Genomic DNA, 19519 nt, shown 5'->3' with positions numbered 1-19519 from the left:
TTAAACTTCATAATAAGAATTGCATTTCTAAAATATAGTAAAATGTGTGCCGAATTAACTCGATAAAAGCTCATATTTTTCGTCTAAATTGAAATAAATTAAAATCCAAACTGTTTAAAAACTAAAAATACACAATAATGGAACGTTGTTATAATCGCGGTTGTGGGCAAACTTTTGATCCAGAAAATAATACCGATGGTAAATATCTTCACAAGAACTTTCTGGAATTCAAAGCAAATAAAAAGTTGTTATTAAAAGGATATGTGTTTCCTTTCAGAATCTTGCTGCCATCATCCTGGAGCACCTTATTTCCATGACGCATACAAGGGTTGGTCATGTTGCAACAAAAAATCGGTAGATTTTACTGAATTTTTAAGCATTAAAGGATGTACGCTATCAAAACACTCGAATATTAAACCACCGGAACCTGAAAAGCCAGAAAAGAATGAAGATGATAAGAATGTGGTTGTAGAAGTGCGTGCGCCAATTAGAGAATCAATGCAGCGACCACCTATTGAATCTCCAATGACTACAATAAAACCAACAGTTGCACAAGCGTTGAAAGATGCCATAGATACACTTAAAGTAAAAACTGTTAACGTTGAGAAAGACAGCGATTTGGCTTCTGGGTAACATAATTAAAAAAAAAAAAACAAACAAATGTGCTGTTTGAACATCCAATATATGTAGTTATCGTTTACTTATTTTTCAGCGTAATATCAGTTGGTACTTCTTGTAAAAATAAAGGCTGCACTTATTCGTATAGCGGTACTGCTACTGATCATGCGGAATGTGTATTTCATCCTGGAGTTCCTATTTTCCACGAAGGTATGAAGTATTGGTCATGTTGCCAACGAAAGACAAGTGATTTTTCTGCGTTTATGGCACAGAAGGGCTGTGCATGCGGGGAGCACAAATGGCTCAAGGAGGTAAGTGCTACTACCTCAAAGTAAAATTATTTTTCTTAATACTTTTGTTTTTCTTTTTCAAAGGAGGAAGACAAGCAAGTGGTTAATTGCCGGTACGATTGGCATCAAACTCCAACAAACGTCATTGTTTCCATATATGCCAAGAAATATAATTATAAGAGTAGCAAGATAGAAGTAAATCCAATCCGCCTCCACGTGAATCTTGTATTTCCTGAACAGGATGATGCAAAATTCGACTTGGAAATAGAATTACGCGGCGTAAGTTTATCTACATTAAATTAGAGTTATGTCTAATAAACAATATAAAATGCAGATCATTGATGTAAATAAAACTAGTGCTCATATGTTTGCAACAAAAGTTGAGATAACTATGCCAAAAGCAGAACCTGGATCATGGCAAAAACTTGATTTTCCCCGAGAAAAATTGCCACCGGCACTGAAGCCAAATGAATCTAACAGTATCTTCAATTGTCAAAGAAAAGATTCAGAATCAGATGATGAATTTAACTTGGATGACATTGAAACTGTAAACAACGGCTTGAGGCTCACTGACATTAGTGACAATAAAAACCATTTGGACTAAGTAATAACAGCGATCACAAGCGAAGAGAAATCAAGTTTCTAAAGTGAATACTTCCCCATAAATAGCATTTCTCTCTTCATTTTATATAGTTTGACGTGTATATTTTTCACATACCTTATCTATTTAATAAATGTGTAAGAAATTATAAACGACTCATTTTTAACTAACAAATATGAGTAAGTGTAAAAGTTTTAAATCTAATCATCTGCGCCTGGCACCCAATCTTCATCATCGGAGTCATCGTCATCACCCAATTCCAAATCGCCAATATCTTGAAATAGCGTTTCATCTATTTTTACATTTTCAATTGAGTCACCAGCTTCAAGTAAGAATTTAATATCAGAATCGTTGAGAGTGGTGTCGCGCATGAATAATTCTTTGCCTGTCAGTTTTTTGCTGTCGTTGTTCTTTTCTCGTTTAGCCGTTATACCTGTGCTCTCTTCGAATTCTGCCCTCCATTTAAGAAACGATTCGACAGTTACACGAGTTCCTTCGAATTTCTTTCGCTCAGCTTCTTCTGCCTCAAGAAGCTTCCGTGAGCGTTCTTCTTCCTCATGCAATTTGTAATCGTCCCAACGTTCGTTCAACCATTCCTGTGCGCTACTAACTAATGTAAAAACCATTTCCATCCCTATATTTTCATCGATTGTTGTTTTGAGGTGTTCAAGTAGTTTTTCTTCATAAAGTACTTCTATATTAACAGGATCTTCTATTGCCACTTCGGGTGCTTCGTCTGGATAAGTAGGAGTATACGTAAAGACGAGTTTGCACGCCATACCACCTGACTCCTCTTCAGCATTATACTCTTCAGTGCCAATGGTTATACTGAATTTGTGACTAGGTTCTGTCTCCAGTACTGAAATCGAAAACAAATATTTCATCTGTTGTTTTACGATTCTCTGGTATAAACGCATGTACAAACCTTCCATTTCACTGTAATATATAGATTCAAGCGCCTCTATTTCATTCGCTTGATCCTCTTTGTAATTTCTACTCATTATGTATTTTAAGTTGAACTCAGACTTAACAATTAACAAATAAAATAATTAATAGTATCCTATTTACCACTATGTCCACTGACGTTGCAGCTGTTTACTTCTAGGTTAGCGTGAAAGGAAAAAGGTTGCCATACGGAGAACAAAAATATATATTCAAACCAAGAATGTTAGAAATTGTGACGCACGCCGATACAACAAAATAATAATAATAATAATAAAATAACAAATATTCGACGATAAATTACCAGAATTAACTAATCAACCATAATCGTAGTTGCCAGCATGTTTCGGGTTGAAGTTTTGTTAACGATTTAGTATTTAAGAGCTGTCGGATTGTGCAATAGACACAGTTCTAGTTAGAGTGCTGCGGTGTTAAGAATAATGGAGATATTACTAAGAAGATGTTAATTCGGATAATGATTAGTAAGCTTAAAGTGAAATTAGGAGATAAGCGTATAGCCATTAAACTGGCGCTTTTGTTTAACAATTCAATGATCGAACTTAAGACTGACTTATCGAGAATCCCTTACAAAACAGATAGAGTGTTCTACAAAGGGTAAAATGATGAGATTTGACCAACGTTTTGCTGCTCTGTTTCGTTTCACTTCGATGTGAATGTAATCATACGAAAACATACATCGAGCGTTTCTAGTAGGAAGGGATTTATCCCATTCACATGATAAGTATTTATAATGTTATAACTTTTTCGTATATGGCAACGCCATTCCAATAAAAAGTGTGGACATTTCCTTTTGACATTTCCAGCTGTCAGCTTTTGACAGTTTTGTGGTTACGATTTTCCATTGGAACTATATCTGTTGAAGAAATTCGCGACTCTGTAAATTGGTAATTTATTGAAAAATTCCATCAATAAAATATGTAACTATTATTACATCGTCATACATCATCCATTATTCAGTATAGCGAGATAATAAATGATCACAATTTTACACAATTTAATTGCAGAACTTTTGTGATCGAAAGCCAATTACATAATACCTCAATCAAAATGTCGCAAGCTCCAGTACGTGTATCGCCTTTAATAAAGTTCGGCCGCTGGTCGTTGCTATTGGTTGGTGTTGGTTATGGAGCTTTCCATCAGAACAGATTATCCAAGAAGGAAGAGAAGGTTCGTGCGATCGAAGCCCAGCAAAAGGCAGTGCGTGATGCCAAATTGGCTGAAGAGAAAAAGCGTGCGGCAGCAGCCGAGGCTCGTGCATTGGAGGAATTGTCCAAACCAACTCCAAAGCATTAAGTTATTCTTTCCAGTAGGATTTATATTTTAGATTGTATCCACCGCAAACGAAAACCTGCGATGTAAATAAAAACGAAGACTCGTATAACATCAATTAATTGTTAATTTTTCTAATATGAAAATATGTGACATTTATCACTATAAATTATCGTTAAATAATACGCATTTGTTTAACATAAAGTTCGTTAAAGTGATTAATTATAAAATACATTGAACTTGTATAGAAGTGCCATGGATGTTTGATAGGTAAATGTGTGAAATATAAGTTCTTCATCAGAATCAAAGCACTATACACATAGTATATTATTTCTATTTCAAAAATTACAACTGAAACAGGGAAAAGCCAATTACAAACCTTAGTTGTAAAACAATCATTTGCGTATTTGAAAAGCTATATCAGTTTATAATCAACCATGCTTCAATAATATAAGGATGCAAGAAAGATAATGTGATATAGATAGAATGAAAGTTAAGGAATGCACTGCGACCAGCGGCATATGGTGGTCTCCTGTTATCACGAAACTTCGTTTAACCCAGCGACATCAATTTAGGATACAATTAGTTCTCTACATTGTTGATAAGAATATGAAAATTGTTTTATTAATAATGTTAAAACCAACTTTATTTATTTTCCAACATTTTTCAGTATTATATGCAACAAGTAATGAAGAGCTAAGACCTATAAGAAAACACACTCAACTTTATTATGATACAATAATTTTTATACCCTGAACAGGGTATATTAAGTTTGTCACGAAGTTTGTAACACCCAGAAGGAATCGTCGGAGACCCTATAAAGTATATCTATAAATGATCAGTATGTCGAGCTGAGTCGATTTAGCCATGTCCGTCTGTCTGTCCGTCTGTCCGTCTGTCTGTATATATACGAACTAGTCCCTCAGTTTTTAAGATATCGTTTTGAAATTTTGCAAACATCATTTTCTCTTCAAGAAGCTGCTCATTTGTCGGAACGGCCGATATCGGGCCACTATAACAAATAGTTGCCATACAAACTGAACGATCGGAATCAAGTTCTTGTAGGGAAAACTTTCACATTTGTCAAGATATATTCACGAAATTTGGTACAGATTATTTTCTAAGGCAACAATGTAATCTCCGAAGAAATTGATCAGATCGGTTAACTATAGCGTATAGCTACCATACAAGCTGAACGATCGGAATCAAGTTCTTGTATGGACAACTTTCACATTTGACAAGATATATTCACGAAACTTGATATATGTTATTTTCTAAGGCAACAATGTAATCTGCGAAGAAATTGTTCAGATCGGCTAACTATAGCATATAGCTGCCATACAAACTGAACGATCGGAATCAAGTTCTTGTATGGACAACTTTCACATTTGACAAGATATATTCACGAAACTTGATATATGTATATGTTATTTTCTAAGGCAACAATGTAATCTCTAAAAAACTTGTTTAGAACGGATTACTATAGCATATAGCTTCCATACAAACTGAACACATAGTTACTAACAGAAATGCACCTGTGAAGGGTATTTAGCTTCGGTGCAACCGAAGTTAACGTTTTTTCTTGTTTATTTTAAATTTCTTAATCTGAAGAACATCTATCCGTACATACCCATTTTAACTCTAGATTAGGGAGAAGCTATTAAAAAATGTACCCATTTTTGAAGATTGCTTTAATTAATTGCTTAACGCGCTTATACACACTCTTCAAAATTCAAAATTGGGTAAGTTTTAAATAGCATCTTATCTTACTTACAAAAATTAAACGGTATTTCGTTATAAACTCGCCGAACGTCCGACCCATAATACGGAGAGAGAGAGAGGTAAAGGGCTATTTCTCCACATTTCTCACTTCTTCTCTGTAAGGAACTTAACACTCTCCCCAACCTAACTCGCAGCGACCATATTTACAAACTGGAAGAAGGAGTACAGACTTGACCTTAATATTGCAGTCGATGGCGTCAAAATTCCGACTGTCAATAATCCTAAGATTTTAGGTGTAAAATAGTCTATGCTCCCTCACACCTCATACGACCGCGATTATCGTCAAAGTTCAGAGCTGTCGCTAGTCGACAACACTTGAAGAAAGGACAAGGAACTTACAAGGCAACCGCTCGGCCGGTCCCTAACTACGTCGCACCAATAGGGTCGCCTGGATGCAGTGGAACACAGACGAGGAAGCTTCCGACTTGTCAGAATACTGCACTCCGGACCTACATAGTGAGGATCAAGGAGCAGAATGAACTCCTCTTGAGACAGTTCCAGCTAGGACGCTTTCGCAGAAATCACCCCTGCAGTTTCCTGCTTCGAGCCGATCTGCCTCCTATGAACATCAAGTGGCCATTCCTCAATTACGTCGACGACATTAGACAGTACGCGGATCAGACTTCGGAAGCAACAAACTTCCGACAAGCACTGACCGCCATTCACAGTGTAGCCATCAACACTTTCACTGACTCCCTTCCAGTGAATGGCGTACTCTTCCGACAAGCACTGACCGCCATTCACAGTGTAGCCATCAACACTTTCACTGACTCCCTTCCAGTGAATGGCGTACTCGGAGTCAAACCACCACCCATCGCAGACAAAGAGCTCGAGTTGCCGCGAGAAGCGAGAGTGGCCCTTGCGTAGCTTTGTTCTGGATACTGTAGCAGGTTAAACTCCTACTGGCCTACACTGGCCACCTAAATGCATGCCCCACAAAACCCACTAATCTAACATTCTTCTCCATTTGGTCCGACACCGTCGAACAGCACGTTTTTTGGGCCTTCCGCTAATCCTTACCATCCTAACGGGGACTAGGTATCTGCTAGAACAACAACAACAACGGAGAGATGTGGAAATTTAAATGACACAGTTATTCGATTCCCGCAGAAGGTCCTAACGGATGTCATTCTTGGAAAATCTAAATATGTCGATTTTGCAATTAGTTTTTATTAAGTAAATTGAAATTCAATTTCTGCTTGTAAGATAAATTTATTTCACTATACCATATACTATGACTGTTTATCGGAAAATCGACTCTATTATGAATATCCGGCCCTCGTTGCCATATTAAATAAATAATAAAGAGAATATATGGGACATTTATTCGGGCTCTGGCAACTCTCTTACTAATCTTACAGCTGTTGAACAACCCGCGTAATTTTAGTTTGAGTTGTGTGTTTGATCAATAAATTTTAGATTTGTTCTGTGCAGAATATGTTTTGTAAATAAAGTATGGCGGGTAGTCCGAAATTAGGTGATATTCATAAAAAAGATAGTCCCAATACATCCAAGAAAATTAGACAGCCTGTACAATATGCTAAACCTGGTCCTTTCACCAAGTCGAAACTTTTTCAAGAATGTCCGGAAGCGGATATACGTGTGCTAAAGGATGCAGCTGCAAAAGTCGTTTTTCATCCCGGTAAACAAATTTCTTAATTCCGAAAAATATTATATACATATAAGATCTATCATTGAACTAGTATCGGCATTACTTCAAGAGCCATTGTCTGCGAAGTGGTCTCACATAACGACAGGCTGTACATCAATAGATCACTGCTTGTGTGGTGGAATCGTTACGCGTGGCATAACAGAGATTTGTGGCGCATCAGGAGTTGGAAAGACGCAACTGCTGCTTCAATTATCTCTAACCGTACAACTGCCTACTGAGTTGGGTGGATTGAATAAAGCAGTCGCCTACATTTGCACCGAAGATGCTTTTCCTTCGAAGCGTCTGTTTCAGTTGTCGAAAGTATTTGAAAAGCGGTTTCCTGAAATTAATATCAACTATATGGGAAATATTTATATAGAACATATTCTGGAAGCGGTATGTGATTATTTAATACGAGTATATTTTTCTTTAATTATTTATGCATAGATTTTAATAACTGTTAATCCATGTTACAGAGTAACCTATTGGAATGTGTTGGTGTGCGTTTAGCAAAGCTAATGGAATCATTTAATATTGGCCTTATTATAATAGATTCAGTCGCAGCAATATTTCGCACCTACAACAACTATATTAAGCGCGCTCGGAACATGCGTAAATTGGCAAATCACTTGTTGCATTATGTTGACAAATACAACTGCGCGGTGATTTGTGTGAACCAAGTGATAAAGATACAAATTAGAAATTTTAAACTATATAATATTTCTGGACTTTTAGGTTGCTACAGTGAGTGATGCGGTGAAAGAAACACCCTGCTTGGGTTTAGCGTGGGCACATTTAGGGCGCACACGTCTCAAGCTCTCCAAAGTCCCGAAAGAAGTCAAAATCAATGGGGACCTGTTAACAGTGCGTCGATTTGAAATCGTGTACTCACCAGAGACACCAAGCGAAGTTGCCGAGTTTTTAATTACTGCCGGCGGTGTGGTCGATATACCTATATAGTTATCTAATAGATCTATTTACTCATTTGTATAGTTTTTTATTTTTATTTTGTATTGTGTTTTCGCATAGGTATCGTTAAGCATACAATGCTCCTGTTTTGTACATTCAATAAATAGTTGAAGTTTGAATTATGTAATTGATTACAATCACTGTTTGTAAACACGACCAATAAACTGCGTATGCATGTGATAAACGATTTGCTTGTCTTGAAATTAACAGCAAATGGACTTGCAAGAATGTGTTTGGGCAAGTGAATTTTGTTTATATGTATGTATTTTACTTACTCGCATAATTATGTACATACATTCATTTTGATATATTTACATACATTATGCATTTAAATTCCTTTCGTATACATTTAGTTTTTGTTACTCTTGTTCATTTATCACATTACACCCAAATTACGATAATTTCTGTTTCTTCTCACATTCGAAATCTTCATAAGCTTCATTAGTTTTTTAATTTGCTATTTATTCCTTGAATTTATGGCAACACTAAAGCGAAATTGCGCATCCTTAGTACTCTTCTTATTCTACTAGCTCATTAATTGCGAAATTGCATACGAAAAGCGAATTTATAATTACAATAAGCATAAGCATTAGTTAAAACTATTAAATAATTCGATTGTTTGTTCAATTGATTTGGTTTTATACTCTTTTCTCCTTAATTGTCTAAACAGCTAAATACATAATTAACAATAATAAACACATATATGTATACTTATGTACATATGTATATAACTAAAATAGTATACTCTTGCAGTAATTGAGCTTCTTCTTATGACTGCACTTAGGCGCATTTTAAAATTAAATTCCTAGAAATTAAATTTTGTTCAGTTTTTGGCACAGTTCACACTGGAAGATCTCTCCATTAAATATTCTTATATATTCTCCTCTGATTTGTTTTAATTTTCGACATTGTGCATCTCGGTATCTTCCTCTACATGCTCTTCGAATTCGTCATCATCTGTGGTTGGCGATTTTACAGCTGTTTCCCGCGTTACATCCATCTCCTTATTCAAATCTGTTTCTTTTTGCTCCTTCTCCTTCTGTCCCCCCTCATCCGTCTCCATTTTTAGAATTTTCTCTGCTCGCGCCTTTCCAGTTGCTTGTTGCAAGTCCTTTTCCTCGCTACTGCTCTTGCGTCGTCTTGCCTCCTCTGTTCTATCGGCATGGATTTTTGAGCCGAGCAGCGCATTCGATATTTTTGATGCTGCCAATTTGCTCTCGAAATCCATGTCGCTGAATTGCAGAGGACTATGATTGCTGGCGGCGCGCAATATGCTTAATTGTAGTTCGCGGTGTTGCGGTGACTCCTCCAATTTTATTTCGAGTTTCTCGGTCTGCTCCAATGGCGCTGCCGGTTCAACTGTCAGCGGTATGGCGTGTTGTCGATGGTGAGCAAGGGAGTGCGAGTGGTGAATGCGGTGGGAATGGTGTTGGTGATTATGCTGCGGATGTTGAGGTGCGTTTTCCGCGTTTTTATTGTTGTTGCTCGCTTTGCCGCTGCCACTCACCGTTGTTGGTTTAGCATTGTCTGCGCCGCCACCATTTACCAGGACTGAGCTATTGTTGTTGACAGACGGCGTCGTTGGATTCTTTGTGGTTTTCTCCAGCAATGCACTCAGCTGTTTCTTGATTTTTGTCGTTTGCTTCGCAGATAATTTGGCGCTCAATTCAGTCGAGGTAGCGGAACGACTCTTTTCGGTGTTACCATTTGCGGAGCTATTGTTTTGGCCATTGTTGCTGTGGGGGTGGTTTTGTGATTTTTTGCTTGACGTTTCCGCCGATAGCGTAGTGGTGGTGCTACTCGAGCCCGTGGTGGCACTGTTCGGCGTTTTGCCGTTCTCACTTGAATTTTTAGAAGTATTTGTCGTTTTGTGCTCGGCAACTTCCGAATTCGTGATGTTATCCTGTTTTTTCCACTTAGTTCGACGGTTCTGAAACCAGATTTTTACCTGGAATAAGAAAATACGAAATATTTACAATCAATTCGCAATAAATGTATTACAAAACTACGGGTTTGTCTTTAAAAGTATGTTTTTATATTTATATAATTTAATTTTAACAAAATAAACAAACTATTTGATCTTTCTCTACGAAATACCAGTAATACTAACGTGGTTCGCGAGCAAAAACTTAAACAAATATTAATTATTAACATTAATTACTTAAATAGCTATTCGTTAGATTTAAGGACACTAATGGATCCGAACTTGCTAGAAGGGTGACGATGTTCCTAATGCCCCGTGAGTAGATTCTGTTCCAAGCGATTGTTTGCAGAGGTAATCTCATTTGTATGACACCACGTCAACAGGTTATACGTCTCGTTGTTAGGAGCAATCTCCCACAGACCCGTAATGGATTGCTTGATCTACACAAATATAAACATACAGATTTATTCTAGAACCTTTATTTTGGGAGCAATGACAAATGGTTAAAAGCGGCAGATTATCTTAATTGCTGGTTTCATTAAGGTGGGATTTGGTTTAATTCTTGTAAATCAATGATCAAAAACTAAAGGATCCTATGTGACGCCGGGAGAGTTTTTTGAAATTTAAAATTTAGTTTTTAATACCATTTTAATTTGTTATTGCAAAATACAATCGTTGAAGTAATTTAATTATGTAGGGCACCGACTTTGAAAACGTTTGCTGTGGGAAACGCTTTAAACTTTTGAAATCTGCTGTAAAATTTGTTTAAGATACATATAAAATACTATGTATTTATATAAAAACAAAAAAAAAATGAAAAACTTAAAAACACTACTATCCCCTTAACTATAATGTCGCCATTACTTAAAAAATATTTAGATCATTTATTTAAAATTTATATTCACTCTTTAATTCTATAAAAATAGAGTTGTAAATAAATAACAGTTCTGAAGGTTTGAAAATTCATTCACAAATTATTTAAGTGCATTCGAATACATATGTATATGATACTTCCATTTTCAGTCAAAAATGCTAATTAATCCCAAATCCATATATTACTTGTTTACTTTTCTCCTAGAAAAGCTTTGTTGACAAAAACGTTATTATTTCATAAAATAACTGTCAGGGGTGTTCGAAAAATTTGTATATGTCCTCATAACATATGACATTTTGACATCTTCGAGCAATGATTATATGGCAATCGGTTGTAACTGACAAAACCTCATTGCTAACAACATCAAATTGCTGAAAGTTTAATCACTTGGAAAATGGTTTATATTCGCTGTCAAAGCATTAGTTTCGAGGTCATAATTTGTCTGGCTAGTTGGAATTCATCATGTTCAAAATATTTGTAGATAAATGTGTTTTCAGTTCAGTGTTTTGCTCACATACAGGGTTTCCCCATAAGAGATGATTTCTTAAAAAAACAACACTAATTGTTTACAAAAGTTTTTTATTTAATGTGAAGTACAATATTAAGTTCAAATGGCCTTCCCAACTTCTTTTGCAGTAACGAATTCGATGAATCCAATTTTCGAGTACTTTTTTCCATTAATTCAAATCGTCTGGCATGAATAGCACGTTGAATATTCACTTATTAAGATTGAATAGATCTGGTTTATTTCTAAATACCAATGGCTTCAAATAATCCCAGTAGTCTAATGATGTAATCACAATTTCTTGGAGGCCGTTCAATGTCACAATTTTTTGAAATAATTGTTGGAACCAGATGTTGTGAAGACCAACTTCTTCCAATTACGGCCAAAAACCTCAAAAAAACTGTCAAGGCAATGGTTGTTCATGAAAAATTTGTGGATGTTCTTCGCACGAGAATCGACAGTGGTACGGTACTCAGATGAAAGTGAGCCTCATCGCGGAATATGATTTTCTTAAAATAATCGTTTTCAAGTTGTTCCAAAGATCAGCAACTTCAAGACGTCTACGGTGTCTAATGGCTTCAGTTATTGAGTGAGAATAATTTTATGCGGATGCAAGCCCAAACCGCCAGCTTGTGGTTTGAGACCGTACCAATTATTGAGAACGTTCTGGATCGACGAGTTGCGGTCTTCAGTGTCTTTTTGTCACTTGAACATTATGTAAAGAAATGTAGGCTTGAAATTTCCAACAATTCGACGCATACGAAGCAAATGTGAACGATTATTACGACCATAAAACGGCAAAAGCGCAGGAAAAGTTGCAATTGAAGAACGATTAATTTGATAATTATAAGCGCCGTCTTGCGTATATATTTTCATAATGAAATTATGAATATTACAGTCCATGGCATATAAAAATGGCCAAACGACACTTAGAAATCGTATCATCCCTATTGGAAACCCGGTACTAATCTATTTTTGCGCTTCGTTTTGTCTGCGTTAAAAAAAATTAGAATTTAATGTTCTACACTACGTTGATGTTTATTAATAACGCATCATCATTTTTATTTCATGCCAAAGAAATTTGTACTGCTTGCTTAGCCTGCATTGAGAAACGGTACTTAGTGCCAATGAAGTGCCAAATAATGAAATCTTTTGGCTCATCAAAAGCTCTTAGCCAGACATTGATTGTGTTTTGCTTTCTAGCATTTATGTTCTTTACGAATACACACACACACGTTCACATGTACATATGTACATGTAAACTTTGTTCCATTACAACACACACTCGCATAACCACCTAGTTAAACAAATAGCCGTGCGATTGATGAATTGTTCGATGGTATGAGCGATTGATGAAGATGGATTATGAGTGCTTCTCGTTGATTTCGTAATTTAACAATCGGAAAACACGGTGTAGGTAGCTTCGTTTGTTGAACTTATTTGAAATTCCATTTCACTTTGTTTAATAGACATACACTTGTTTTTTTTGTATTATTAGGAGAAATAATGAGTAATTTTCTAATTTCCTGTAAAATCCAAAAATAACTATACACATATACACATACATGCATATATGCACTACGTAAATCTATAATATACTTATAATTACTCATTAACTTTTTGGACGGCACAGAAATTTTAGCGCTTCAGAAAAGTGCCATGAGCGAGAAATGGAGCACTAAGTGTACAAGTGTACAAACCTACTTACACATACTGGGTGTTTAAATATTCTTACACATTTGACGGGGGTAACTTTGGAATTCTCGGACGTTCATCGTCAGTTCCGTGGTAGCTTAAAACACATGTCAGACTATTTGATTACGCCAAAAATGGGAAGAAAGCTCGGTCGCACATCTGGCAAGAGTATTTGACCAAAAATTAAAAAAAAGTTATCATTGTTTTTGGCGTAAATTATACTTTAGGGTGGGATTTAAAAGCCTTACTCAAGTAAAAGTAAACAAAATGTCGCTCCATCCTTTTTAGCTTCGAAGCGTTCTGTATTCGGAGACTTCCGTGCGTATTCACATGAAATTTTAACTGTAGGTTCAAATTAACATTATCTGTTATGATAACTACATACATACATATGTATGTACGATTTGTATATTTTTCATTTTTTATGAAAATGTCAATTTAAAATTTTTTCCATACACTTAAATACTTGTGTAACAAAGAAATTAGAACCCCTTTTCCATACTCTCAGAATAAATCATCAAAATTTTTCGTTCTAGACTGACCTCATTCATTAAGAAAAAGATAGTGACTTCTAAATAAATTGCGAAAACTAAAGGAGGAAATATACCGTAGATTTGCTAGTGTGGTTCTCAGTTAACGTTGCATAACTTGTGGCATTTATTCCAAACTTCGCAAAATGGCAATATCATAAAAAGCTGTTCATTTTTACATGCAATTTAGTTTGCGACAAAGTAGCAACTACCCAAGACTGTTTTCAGTGGCATTCGCCGTAATTTGACTCAAACCACAATCAGTTTAGGTTTCTTCGCTGTAAAATGGAAAATATAAGTACTTTTAAATATAACATTGTATTATTTGATTTTTTTAAAATGAATTGTTAAAATATTTATAAAAAAACGATGATGGATAAATGAAAAACAGCTGACTTATTGCAATATTCCCTCATATAACCCAAGTTGCCATTTTCCCAATTCGCCGCTATTACACAAATGACATATTAAGAGTACTCAATAATTTAAATACTATTGCTTGAATTGGAACACCCTGTCTCTGCGATAAATGTGGACTTATATTCACGTTTCTAGTTAATTGTTAATTGCTCATACAAATATACAGCATTTGTTTCACAAACAAGTACTTGTTGTTCCGCTGGTGTTTACATTTATGAAAATTCAAAAATTGCTTTCAATTGCCAATAAAAATGTGGAATGTGCGTCATCGTAAATAGATACGAGTAGCAGTCTACTTTCTAATTGTAGGAATTATGTGATTCTTCGTTTGTACATACATACATATGTACACATTTTGGAACACCGCACGCAAGTAATTGAGTTAATTACATGTGGCATGCAACACATATTCTTTGAATTTAACGGTAAACAAATCAAAACAGCAAAGTGTTAATTAAATAATACGATTAGGATACATTATACATACAAATATGGTTTATTTAAATTATTTGGCACTCACGCCTATTTTGTTAATACTACAAAATGCACATTTAGTCACATAATCTTAGGCGTTTAAGTAAAGAGATTTTGTATAAATTGTTTTTATTAACTTCTCTTGATAATGTTATTGTGAGTATCAATTCCACAGCTCTGCATAAGATATTTTTTTTATTGTCCTGCATATTTTTGAAAAGTTTGGATGATTTCAAGTGTCCAGACCACGAATTTGTTTATGAAAATATTGAATGTGTTTTTGTTTTTATGATATTTGCATATCTTTTATTGCGATCATATAGCGGTTATTTAGAAATAAAACTTTTTCCAGTCATGATTAGAGTCCTGCACCCCTTTTCGCGCTCACAAACTATACGTGATCCCCATTCTCATCCGAAAATATGCGAAAAGTTGTGCGGAACGTAAATAAACCTGATTCGTGGACAAGTATATCGAAACCTACAGTCTTTTAAATGTCCAGTTTTACTTAATGAAAATCTTCCTTTGGGTTTCAAATGTAGTTCGCATGCTCTCAGAAACAACGATGGCGCTAAATTCTCAGAAATCATTACAATTCATCAGCGGAAATGAAAGGGAGGGTGAAACATTTGCGCCTAAGGTGTTTTCTGAAAATGCACTCAGGGATTAAGTACGTGATCAATTTAGGAATTATATAGCAGTCGGTTAAAGCTTGGGACTTTCAAGGATATTATTCTAACTACATTTGTAGAAAATTTCTGAAGTTTGGCGTATAAAAGTCGAACTAGTAGTTTGTCTTTCAATCAGGAAAGGTACAGATTTTATCAAGATTATGATTGTTCCGGAAAGTGATGCTTGGAAAAACTTTTTGTTAGTAGTAACCATAAAGCACAAAATTATGAAGAAATTGTTGAAATATGAGTTTCAAGTTAGATTATATCTACGAGCATCTGGATATATTTTTGCATAATTTAGGGAATTATAGCGAGAAACAGAGAGAGAGAGAGCGGTTCCACTAACATATAAAAGTGATGAAAAGTATCAAGGTTATTGAGATGGCCATTAAGGCAGAAAATTGCTAATACTTAATAATAACAAGTAAGGAAGGGCTAAGTTCGGGTGTCATCGAACATTTTATACTCTCGCATGATAAAGTGATACTCGAGATTTCATTATACGTCATTTACATATTTTTCAAATACCGTATTTGTGTAAAGTTTTATTCCGCTATCATCATTGGTTCCTAATGTTTATACTCGTATTATACAGAAAAGGCATCAGATGGAATTCAAAATAGCGTTATATTGGAAGAAGGCGTGGTTGCGAACCGATTTCACCCATATTTCGTACATGTCATCAGGGTGTTAAGAAAATATTATAAGTGGGCGAGACCACGCCCATTTTCAATTTTTAAAAAAAGCCTGGATGCAGCTTTCTTCTGCAATTTCTTCCGTAAAATTTAGTGTTTCTGACGTTTTTTGTTAGTCGGTTAACGCACTTTTAGTGATTTTCAACATAACCTTTGTATGGAAGGTGGGCGTGGTTATTATCCGATTTCTTCCATTTTTGAACTGTATGTGGAAATGCCTGAAGAAAACGACTCTGTAGAGTTTGGTTGGCATAGCTATAGTAGTTTCCGAGATACGTACAAAAAACTTAGTAGGGGGCGGGGCCACTCCCACTTTTCCAAAAAAATTACGTCCAAATATGCCCCTCCCTAATGCGATCCCTTGTGCCAAATTTTACTTTAATATCTTTATTTATGGCTTAGTTATGACACTTTATAGGTTTTCGGTTTCCGCCATTTTGTGGGCGTGGCAGTAGGCCGATTTTGCCCATCTCCGAACTAACCTTCTTATGGAGCCAAGAAATACGTGTACCAAGTTTCATCATGATATCTTAATTTTTACTCAAGTTACAGCTTGCACGGACGGACGGACAGACGGACGGACAGACATCCGGATTTCGACTCTACTCGTCACCCTGATCACTTTGGAATATATAATCCTATATCTGACTCTTTTAGTTTTAGGACTTACAAACAACCGTTATGTGAACAAAATTATAATACTCTCCTTAGCAACATTGTTGCGAGAGTATAAAAAGACATTGTACATCAATCTAAGTATTTCTCGGAGCTTTTCCATTTTCAAATTTTCAGGAACGATGTGTCGCAACTTGTGATATCCTTACTTATTACATACCATCTATGAAAATTCTATAAAGCCTTACTTAAAAAGCCGAATATCTTGAGAATTATTAATGATAGCGATTTTGACTTCGAACCTTTTTTGTAGCAAATAAAATTGCCTACAAGTTTGTGATGAACATTTTTTCTATAGCGAATTTCATGGAAAAATCAGGTTTAGAGCCCAGTACTACCTCGCTGGAGTGATGGAGTGAAATATGCCTCTAAAGTCAAAGCGATGCCATAAAATACCTCTGATCTGCATTTAAAGATAAAAAATCACGATTGCAGTGTATTTTCTATGGAAAATTTTTACATGCCTTGGTCCAGTTCTTAATGATAATATTAAGGGCTAAAATTTTCAGAGAATTTTTTTTAGGGCTTTTCTAAGGAAATTTCGTGACGGGACTGAAAAAAATTAATAGTTAAAAAAACACCCTAATATACATATATACATACATACGAAATATAATTGATTGGAAATTAGTTCTTACGTGGAAGCCCATATTCCGTATAACTTAGGAGGGTTCAAATGATTATTGTTTTATGTCAGTCGAATATTTGAATTGTATGTTTTTTGAAATATAACCGGAAAAAATATTCTAACTGTGGGCAACATAACAACAAATCATAAATTAGAGCAACGGATTCTATTGGATATTTAGCGTCGATTTAAGGTTATTCATTATCACTACGTAAGGGTGTGTGTGTCGGGCACGTGCCCGCCCTGTTTTTGCTAGAAAACTTTCATAAAAATTCTAAACAATAATTTAGTGCTACTCAACACTCTTGTCGGTATGTACTGGTCGCAGCTATACGAAAATATTTGAAAGTGAATGTATGAAAATATTTGTTATGTGACATTTTCCACATTCTGCTTTATTTATGCGTCAAGTGTGTTGGCTTATTTGTTCTTGTTTATAATTTATTTATATACTCCCATACTGTCATCAGTTAAGAGCAACCACAAAAAATTATGTATAAGCATTTATATAGTCACACACAAATTATACCACAAATATACATACTATATGTACGTATGTATGTACATACAATATAAGAAATTATATTTAAAACACACATATACATATGAGCACATGCACATGAAATGTAAAAAATGCAATGGGAACCAATAGCCGTTCGCTGAGCTGCATTGGGGCGAGTGGCAATTTAAATGCCAATAAATCATCGCAATAATTCCCCGGCTCTGCACAAAATGGGGATTTATTTTTGGGTTCATTAAAAATTTACAACACTTCGTCAGCGGGGGCAAACATATGCTTGAATATGTGTAAGTGTATGTGGGTGTGGGTGAGTATTCAAGTGCGCTACGTTGGTGGAGGCAATGTTCTTGTTGCTGTTTTTGCAACAGTTGTGGCTGCTGATATATCGGGTGATTTTTTAAGAGCTTGATAACTTTTTTTTTAAAAAAAACGCATAAAATTTGCAAAATCTCATCGGTTCTTTATTTGAAACGTTAGATTGGTTCATGACATTTACTTTTTGAAGATAATTTCATTTAAATGTTGACCGCGGCTGCGTCTTAGGTGGTCCATTCGGAAAGTCCAATTTTGGGCAACTTTTTCGAGCATTTCGGCCGGAATAGCCCGAATTTCTTCGGAAATGTTGTCTTCCAAAGCTGGAATAGTTGCTGGCTTATTTCTGTAGACTTTAGACTTGACGTAGCCCCACAAAAAATAGTCTAAAGGCGTTAAATCGCATGATCTTGGTGGCCAACTTACGGGTCCATTTCTTGAGATGAATTGTTCTCCGAAGTTTTCCCTCAAAATGGCCATAGAATGGCGAGCTGTGTGGCATGTAGCGCCATCTTGTTGAAACCACATGTCAACCAAGTTCAGTTCTTCCATTTTTGGCAACAAAAAGTTTGTTAGCATCGAACGATAGCGATCGCCATTCACCGTAACGTTGCGTCCAACAGCATCTTTGAAAAAATACGGTCCAATGATTCCACCAGCGTACAAACCACACCAAACAGTGCATTTTTCGGGATGCATGGGCAGTTCTTGAACGGCTTCTGGTTGCTCTTCACCCCAAATGCGGCAATTTTGCTTATTTACGTAGCCATTCAACCAGAAATGAGCCTCATCGCTGAACAAAATTTGTCGATAAAAAAGCGGATTTTCTGCCAACTTTTCTAGGGCCCATTCACTGAAAATTCGACGTGCCCAAAATTGGACTTTCCGAATGGACCACCTAAGACGCAGCCGCGGTCAACATTTAAATGAAATTATCTTCAAAAAGTAAATGTCATGAACCAATCTAACGTTTCAAATAAAGGACCGATGAGATTTTGCAAATTTTATGCGTTTTTTTTTAAAAAAAGTTATCAAGCTCTTAAAAAATCACCCGATACATACCTGCTTTGTGGTCGCACATTAACATAAGAATATAAGCATGTTTTTAAATACTGGAATACAGTTATTTTTATCATAAATACATTTTTAGTACGTCATAACCATCAAATGCGCATAATAAATGGGAGATTTTCATAGTTTTCAAACAGCGATAAAATGCAGGGATTTTCACGTTAAAGCAAGCATTTTGTGAAATTTGTAAAGAACGAGTTAGTGGACAATTCCACATTTTAGATTTTAATAATTGTAGTTACAGAACCTTTGGCCCTTGGACCGCTTAAAACTTACACATTTTGCCATTTAGTGAATGTGTAAATATACAAACTTAAATACATACATACATTGAATGTGAGTTATTTGAATGTGCTGTACTACTTATGAACATACATAT

At 35.6% G+C, this 19519-nt stretch overlaps 5 protein-coding genes across 11 annotated transcripts in view; 3 read left to right on the top strand and 2 right to left on the bottom strand.

Moving 5' to 3' along the window:
* The first annotated feature begins 16 nt into the window (after positions 1-16).
* LOC126759735 (cysteine and histidine-rich domain-containing protein morgana) lies at positions 17-1661 on the top strand. Its single transcript, XM_050474824.1, has 5 exons — positions 17-198; positions 278-629; positions 713-929; positions 993-1187; positions 1243-1661. Exons 1-5 carry the CDS (start codon positions 138-140, stop codon positions 1510-1512), a joined length of 1095 nt encoding a protein of 364 aa, XP_050330781.1. The 5' UTR covers positions 17-137; the 3' UTR covers positions 1513-1661.
* Positions 1588-2637, bottom strand: LOC126759740 (RWD domain-containing protein 1). The gene is made up of 2 exons (XM_050474837.1): positions 2435-2637; positions 1588-2368 (listed from the first exon to the last, which is right to left on the bottom strand). The coding sequence occupies exons 1-2, from the start codon at positions 2508-2510 to the stop codon at positions 1710-1712; spliced, it is 735 nt and encodes a 244-aa protein (XP_050330794.1). The 5' UTR covers positions 2511-2637; the 3' UTR covers positions 1588-1709.
* Positions 2638-3242: 605 nt separating this feature from the next.
* LOC126764631 (ATP synthase subunit e, mitochondrial) lies at positions 3243-3859 on the top strand. 2 transcript variants are annotated; one of them, XM_050482296.1, is made up of 2 exons: positions 3243-3356; positions 3477-3859. In XM_050482296.1, exon 2 carries the CDS (start codon positions 3520-3522, stop codon positions 3763-3765), a length of 246 nt encoding a protein of 81 aa, XP_050338253.1. In that variant the 5' UTR covers positions 3243-3356; positions 3477-3519; the 3' UTR covers positions 3766-3859. The 2 variants fall into 2 exon arrangements, with proteins under 2 accessions (XP_050338253.1, XP_050338257.1); XM_050482300.1 differs by having other exon boundaries at positions 3281-3389.
* Positions 3860-6880: 3021 nt separating this feature from the next.
* Positions 6881-8330, top strand: LOC126764355 (DNA repair protein XRCC3). The gene is made up of 4 exons (XM_050482264.1): positions 6881-7165; positions 7227-7570; positions 7651-7854; positions 7910-8330. The coding sequence occupies exons 1-4, from the start codon at positions 6979-6981 to the stop codon at positions 8132-8134; spliced, it is 960 nt and encodes a 319-aa protein (XP_050338221.1). The 5' UTR covers positions 6881-6978; the 3' UTR covers positions 8135-8330.
* Positions 8151-19519, bottom strand: part of LOC126761121 (probable serine/threonine-protein kinase nek3) — a 120330-nt gene continuing 108961 nt past the window's right edge. For all 6 annotated transcript variants that reach the window (XM_050481585.1, XM_050478305.1, XM_050479113.1 and 3 more), the window contains one exon: positions 8151-10091. In XM_050481585.1, coding sequence (XP_050337542.1) covers positions 9039-10091 — 1053 coding nt within the window. In that variant the 3' untranslated portion in view covers positions 8151-9038. The remainder of the gene's footprint in view (positions 10092-19519) is intronic.

The sequence above is a fragment of the Bactrocera neohumeralis genome, chromosome 2, assembly GCF_024586455.1.
Source record: "Bactrocera neohumeralis isolate Rockhampton chromosome 2, APGP_CSIRO_Bneo_wtdbg2-racon-allhic-juicebox.fasta_v2, whole genome shotgun sequence".
NCBI lineage: Eukaryota > Metazoa > Arthropoda > Insecta > Diptera > Tephritidae > Bactrocera > Bactrocera neohumeralis.
Note: the sequence above shows the minus strand (reverse complement) of the source record. Positions and strands in the feature narration are given on the sequence as shown.